This window comes from Salvelinus sp. IW2-2015, linkage group LG2 (genome assembly GCF_002910315.2).
Source record: "Salvelinus sp. IW2-2015 linkage group LG2, ASM291031v2, whole genome shotgun sequence".
Lineage (NCBI taxonomy): Eukaryota > Metazoa > Chordata > Actinopteri > Salmoniformes > Salmonidae > Salvelinus > Salvelinus sp. IW2-2015.
The window spans coordinates 3,154,950-3,162,318 of NC_036839.1; the positions used below are offsets into that span (position 1 = coordinate 3,154,950).

Here is a 7,369-nt window from a genome sequence, read left to right on the forward strand (position 1 = left end):
CGGCATTAAGAAGCCTTTGGAGGCCACGGGAGGAGTGTTGTATGGCAGTGAAGCTCATCTGGATGTTATTTAACACAGTGTCCAAAGAAAGGGCCAGAGGTATACAGAATGGTGTCGTCTGCGTAGAGGTGGATCGGAGAATCACCAGCAGCAAGAGCGACATCATTGATGTATACAGAAAGAGTCGGCCCGAGAATTGAACCCTGTGGCACCCCCATAGACTGCCAGAGGTCCGGACAACAAAGGCCCTCCGATTTGACACACTGAACTCTTATCAGAGAAGTAGTTGGTGAGGCAATCAATTGAGAAACCAAGGCTGTTGAGTCTGCCAATAAGAAATGTTGTGATTGACAGTCAGGTAACTACCTCAGAATGAAGCTGGTTGAGAGAATGCCCAGGAGTGTTGCCACGCTGTCATCAAGGCTAAGGGTGGCTGCTCTTTGAAGAATCTCAGCTATATAAAAATTATATTTTTGTTTACTACGTGATTCCATATGTGTTATTTCATAGTTTTGACGTCTTAAATATTATTCTACAATGTGTAAAAAAATAACCTTGAATCACTTGGTGTGCCAACCTTTGACTGGTACTTTCAGGACCCTGTCTTTCAAAGATAATTCGTAGAAATCCAAACAACTTCACAGGTCTTTATTGTAAACGGTTTAAACACTGTTTCTCATGCTTGTTCAATGAACCATAAACAATTAATGAACATGCACCTGTGGAAAGGTCGGTGAGACACTAACTGCTTACAGACGGTAGGCAATTAAGGTCACAGTTATGAAAACTTAGGACACTAAAGAGGCCTTTCTGCTCATCAGCGTGAATGTGCCTTAGGCATGCTGCAAGGAGGCAGGAGGACTGCAGATGTGGCSAGGGCAATAAATTGCGATGTCCGTACTGTGAGACGCCTAAGACGSKGCTACAGGGAGTCAGGATGGACAGCTGATCATCCTCTTAGTYGCAGACCACGTGTAACAACACCTGCACAGGATTGGTACATCCGAACATCACACCTGCGGGACAGGTACAGGATAGCAACAACTGCCTGAGTTACACCAGGAACGCACAATCCCTCCATCAGTGCTCAGACTGTCCGCAATGGGCTGAAAGAGGCTGGACTGAGGGCTTGTAGGCCTGTTGTAAGGCTGGTCCTCAARCAGACATCACCGGCAACAACGTCGCCTATTCATTGTCTGCATGCAACTTACTGTTATGTAACTTGTTATGCAATAATAATAAATTTACTCCTGAACTTATTTAGGCTTGCCATAACCAAGTGTTTGAATATGTATTGACTGAAGACCTTTCAGCTTTTCATTTTAATTAATTTGTAAACTTTTTGTAAAACACAGTGCCTTCAGAAAGTATTCATACCCCATGACTTACTCCACATTTTGTTATGTTGCAACATGAATTCAAAATGGATTAAATATATTTTTCTCACCCATCTACACACCCCATAATGACAAAGTGAATGTGTGTTTTTAGACATGTTTGCAAATGTATTTAAAATTAAATATCTTATTTACATAAGTATTCCCCTGAGCCAATACATGGTAGAATCTTATTTTGCAGCGATTACAGCAGTGAGTCTTTCTGGGTAATTCTCTAATAGCCTTGAACACCTAGGTTGTACAATATTTGCACATTCTTTTAAAAAAAATCTTCAACCTCTGTCAAGTTGGTTGTTGATCATTGCTAGACAGAAATTTAAGTTTTGCCGTAGATTTTTAAATTAGAACTGTAGCTAGGCCAGTCAGGAACATTCAGTGTCGTCTTGGTAAGCAACTCCAGTGTATATTTGGCCTTGTGTTTTGGGTTATTCTACTGAAAGGTGAATGTTTCTCCCAGTGTCTGTTGGAATGCAGACTGAACCAGGTTTTCCTCTCTTTCTTTTTAGCTTAAAAAAACTCCCTTGCAGATGACAAGCATATCCATAACACGATGCAGCCACAACCAWGTTTGAAAATATGAAGAGTGGTACTCGGTGATGTTAGATTTGCCCCAAACATAACACTTTGTATTCAGGAAATTGTTATTTTCGTTGACCACATATTTTGCAGTTTTATTTTAGTGCCTTATTGCAAACAGGATGCATGTTTTGGAATAATATAAAAATTACTCTGTCATTTGGGTTAGTATTGTGGAGTAACTACAATGTTATTGATCCGTCCTTAGTTTCCTCCTATCACAGCCGTTCAACTCTGTTTTAAAGTCACCATTGGCCTCATGGACGGTTTCCTTCCTCTCCTGCAGCTMAGTTAGGAAAGATGCCTGTATCTTTGTAGTGAATGGGTTTAGGATACACTATCCAAAAGTGTAATTTATAACGTRACCATGCTCAGTGATATTCAGTGTCTGCTTAAAAAATMTGAAAACCTCCKTGGTCTTTGTGGTTGAATCTTTGTTAGAAATTCACTGCTCGACTGAGGGACCTTACAATTATCTGTACGAGGTAGGCATTCAAAAATCATGTTAAACACTTGCACACACCGTGAGTCCATGCAAAATAACTTTATTTAGGCTTGTCATAACAAAGGGGTTGAATACTTGACTCAAGACATTTTAGTTTTACATTTTTTATTCATTTGTAAAAATGTCAAACATATTTCCACTTTTAGATTATGGAGGGAGGTGGGTGCGCCAGTGACACTCAATTGAATCATTTTTAAATTCAGGTTGTAACACACAATTTGTAACAAGTCAAAGGGGTATGAATACTTTCTGAAGGCACCGTGCTCATTGGGCTGATGCCAAGTCTGTGAGGCAGAGAAAGTCTAGACCTCTATCAGCAATGATGTCATTCAGTAGTAAGCCTTTGTTTATGGATCTTGAATTTAAAAGCCCCAGTTGCCTGAGGCGCAGCATGCAGAACTGGCCAGTGTCCTTTATCATCCACCTCCGGTGTGCATGATGTACTGTGTTGTATTGAACTGGGCAGTGTACACAATAGACTTAGGTTTGTTCTTTAGTCTACCACCCCATTATCCTTGCTGTCTGCATTTTTCCTGGAGGATCCCGTATAGGCTTTTCTTCAGTTTCCTGCACAGGTTTTCTTTTCAAATGTTCCAAAACATCTGAGGAATCCTTGGGTGTAGTGAATGATAGTTCCATCCTTTGGTCCCATTTCTGTATCTTTTGGTCCAGCCTTTGGTCCTGTCGATGGGAGACAAGATGAGGATCAACTTTCTTTTTTTTTTTTATATATAATAACATTCTGGATTTGTGCAGTGAAATGTGTTGTGTTACAAGTTCAGCCATAGTAGTACAGAGCCCCTGGAGCAAAAAATGTTTTCCTTGTTGGCTTGGATATTCAAACCTTTCAGTTACTGGCCCAATACTCTAACTGCTAGGCTATTTGTCGCCCTAGGATCCTAGGAGGATCTGAGCTGATATTTGAATCCAAACAACTACAGTTGAAGTCGGAAGTTTACATACATCTTAGCCAAATACATTTAAACTTTGTTTTTCACAATTCACAATTGAATCCATGTAAAAATTCCCTGTCTTAGGTCAGTTAGGATCACCACTTTATTTTAAGGAAAGTGAAATGTCAGAATAATAGTAGAGAGAATTATTTATTTAAGCTTTTTATTTCTTTCATCACATTCCCAGTGGGTCATAAGTTTACATACACTCAATTAGTATGTGGTAGCATTGCTTTAAGTTGTTTAACTTGGGTCAAACGTTTCGAGTAGCCTTCCACAAGCTTCCCACAATAGTTGGGTGAATTTTGGCCCATTCCTCCTGACAGAGCTGGTGTAACTGGGTCAGGTTTGTAGCCTCCTTGCTCGCACACACTTTTTCAGTTCTTCCCACAAATTTTCTATAGGATTGAGGTCAGGCTTTGTGATGGCCACTCCAATACCTTCAGCCAATCAAATGTATTTTTAAGCCCTTCTTACATCAGCTGATATCTGAAAGTGCTGTACAGAAACTCAGCCTAAAACCTCAAACAACAATGCAGGTGTAGAAGCACGGTGGCTAGGAAAAACTCCCTAGGAAGGCCAGAACCTAGGAAGAACCTAGAAAGGAACCAGGCTATGAGGGTGGCCAGTCCTTCTTCTGCTATGCGGGTTGGAGATTATAACAGAACATGACCAAGATGTTGAAATGTTCATAGATGACCAGCAGGGTCAAATAATATAATCACAGTGGTTGTCGAGGGTGCAACAGGTCAGCACCTCAGGAGTAAATGTCAGTTGCTTTTCATAGCCAATCATTCTAGAGACAGCAGGAGCGGTTAGAGGATACTCTGAGAGTTGGAAAACAGCAGGTCTGGGACGGGTAACACGTCCGGTGAACAGATCAGGGTTCCATAGCCGCAGGCAGAACAGTTGAAACTGGAGCAGCAGCACGGCCAGGTGGACTGGGGACAGCAAGGAGTCATCAGGCCAGGTAGTCCTGAGGCATGGTCCTAGGGCTCAGGTCCTCCTCCGAGAGAAAGAAAAAGAGAGAATTAGAGAGAGCATACTTACATTCACACAGGACACAGGAGAAGACAGGGGAAATACTCCAGATATAACAGACTGACCCAAGCACCCCGACACACAAACTACTGCAGCATAAATACTGGAGGCTGAGACGGGAGGGGTCGGGAGACACTGTGGCCCTGTCCGACAGGGCCAAGCAGGCAGGATATAACCCCACCCACTTTGCCAAAGCACAGCCCCCACACCACTAGAGGGATATCTTCAACTACCACCTTGACTTTGTTGTCCTTAAGCCATTTTGCCACATCTTTGGAAGTATGCTTGGGGTCATTATCCATTTGAAAGATCCATTTGCGACCAAGCTGTCAGCTGTCGTACCCCATCAGAACCCAAATTACAAGCTTGTTTCACTCCAATGTCTGTGAAGAAATGTAAAACTAAACAAGCAACACTATAAAGCCTCAAAACATGGTTTAAACTATAACTTGTAAAACATTGGTCAGTCCTTCCATTATTGGTATCCATAGCTCTGTCTAMGAATTTTTTACATTTCTCCAGCTCTATCGCTCAGCATATTTATTGTTTCGACTTCTAATTGCTGCTCTAAGGATTAAGTTTGCAAGAGTAAATTACCAAGGCTGCCACTAGGTGCCATGGAACAATATCAAAAATTAAACAAGTACTATTTTTACCTAGTTCTGATAGGGAAGGTGTTTGGTTACATCCTTTTTTTGGCTCTCTGAACCCACCCAGCCCAGGCAGAACTCTTTTATTTGGCTCTTGTCATTAGAGAACTGTCCAATTTGGTTGTTTTGTTCTGTCCTCCAATAGGAAGTATGTCCAGGCGTTAGAGTACCACCGCCAGGCCCTGGTTCTCATCCCCCAGCACGCGTCAACCTACTCCGCCATCGGATATGTGCACAGCCTCATGGGAGACTTCGAGAGCGCCATCGACTACTTCCACACGGTACTGTTTATTTTTTTGGTCCGTTTTATTTACATTTTAAATCCATAGACACAGAACCTGTGTGACACGTTGAATAAATATTGCTGTGCATTTTAATGTTATTACAGCAATTGATGTGAGTTTTTTTGCTTCTTTTTCTGACAGGCACTTGGTCTTAAGCGAGATGACACGTTTTCTGTGACGATGCTCGGCCACTGCATTGAGATGTACATTGGGGATACGGATGCCTACATAGGTAAAACTTCCTACATAGGTAAAACGACTTCCTTTGCAACCCATGCTAAAAACAGATTTGCGAAAAATATTTGTGGATGTATTTGTTATATTTTTGCCTGTGAACATCAATGACTTACAACACATTTAAGTACTGTTGATTTTGCGTTTCTTTTTTGCTTTTTCCGATTCTTGTTGCCAGCATGTGCCTTGCCGGCGAATTGTGTTAAGAAATAATGTCCAAACAGGTCCATACAGAAATGGTTTGTCAAGATCGGTGTGGAAGAACTTGACTAGCCTGCACAGAGCCCTGACCTCAACCCCATCAAACACCTTTGGGATAAATTGGAACGCTGACTGCGAGCCAGGCCTAATRGCTCAACATCAGTGGCGGACCTCACTAATGCTCTTGTGACTGAATGGAAGCAAGTCCCCACAGCAATGTTCCAACATCTAGTGGAAAGCCTTCCCAGAAGCGTGGAGGCCGTTCTAGCAGCAACGGGGGGGACCAACTTCATATTAATGCTCATAATTTTGGAATGAGCAGGTGTCCACATACTTTTGGTCGTGTGTGTGTGTGTGTGTGTGTGTGTGTGTGTGTGTGTGTGTGTGTGTGTGTCTAAAGCATTTAATAGTATATGTGTCTTTCAGGGACGGACATAAAAGACAAAGTCCGTGGGACGCTGAGCACGCCGGGGTTGATGAAGATGCTGAACACGTCGACGGAACCCAGTAACGCTCGAACCACGGCTCTTCTGGAGGAGAGCGGCATCATGGCCCTGGAGACGCCGCCGTCCAATCAGGACAAGGCCTCGTTGGACACGCCCCTGCGGAGCTCGCTGCCCCTGGAATGCAACATGTACGAGAGTGACATGATGCTCGAGACCTCGATGTCTGACACCAGCGCGTGATGTCACTGATGATATCATAGTAGTGGCAGGTTGCCTGGTCCCAGCCTCGGGACCCATTACCAACCAGAAAGTTGGCACTTATCTATAGGTTTCTCGTCGTGTTCCCCTCTTGGGGATTTGAAATGATGGGATTGGAATAGACTAAGCGATAGGGAAGAGGTTTTAAGGCAGAGCTTTTTAGCATGAATTTGAGCTTCAGTCCAATTGGTTTTGTTGGAAAAAGATGTCCCACTCAGTAACGTATTGTAAAATATATATTTTTTGGTCTGAATGAATATTGCTCACACTATTTCAATCCTTTCATATTCCCAAGGGGAAGTTGAAAGGGACCTGGGGATGTGAGGTGTGGGCTTGGTTTGGATGTGTGCCTCAGGGAGGTAGTCTGAAGACAATGGGGAAAGCAGAGACATGGTACTCTGATGCTTAACAGAATGGAATGAATGCAGCAGCAACCCCGTCTGCACTAACTGACTGTGCCCCCTACTCCTGCCCACTAGCAGGAACGTGTGTTGCTACCTGTGGATTTTTACTTTGAATAAACAAACAAAACTGGCTGAATGCAAGAGTGTTTTGATCAAAATACTGGTAATACTTAAAATAAACCATACGTTTATCTTTTTATATTCTGTTTTTTTTTTGTGTAATCATTGCAGTCTTGGTCAGGTTGCTTTAAAAAAAAAAACAGTGACTAATACTTTTCACACTACCAACCATATCTGTATACATCCCAATGCATTTCAATTGCTATAGACTTGAATGGAACAAAATTCTGGTCGTAACTAGTCTTCCACCGTTTAAGCTAGAAACGGAATTCAAACTTTAAAACGTGGTCTGGAATAGGT

The 7,369-nt window shown here is 42.4% G+C and overlaps 1 protein-coding gene across 3 annotated transcripts in view; it reads left to right on the forward strand.

Moving 5' to 3' along the window:
- The window catches only part of cdc16 (cell division cycle 16 homolog (S. cerevisiae)), a 23,656-nt gene extending 16,508 nt beyond the window's left edge, over positions 1-7,148 (forward strand). Inside the window, exons 16-19 of one of the 3 annotated variants that reach the window (XR_011480935.1) lie at positions 5,268-5,403; positions 5,548-5,656; positions 5,865-6,201; positions 6,242-6,361. Coding sequence is in view for 2 of the 3 variants with exons in the window: in XM_024000616.2 (XP_023856384.1) it covers positions 5,268-5,403; positions 5,548-5,656; positions 6,268-6,527 (505 nt within the window). In the remaining variant the exon portion in view is untranslated. 3 annotated transcript variants of the gene reach the window in all.
- Positions 7,149-7,369: the final 221 nt, after the last annotated feature.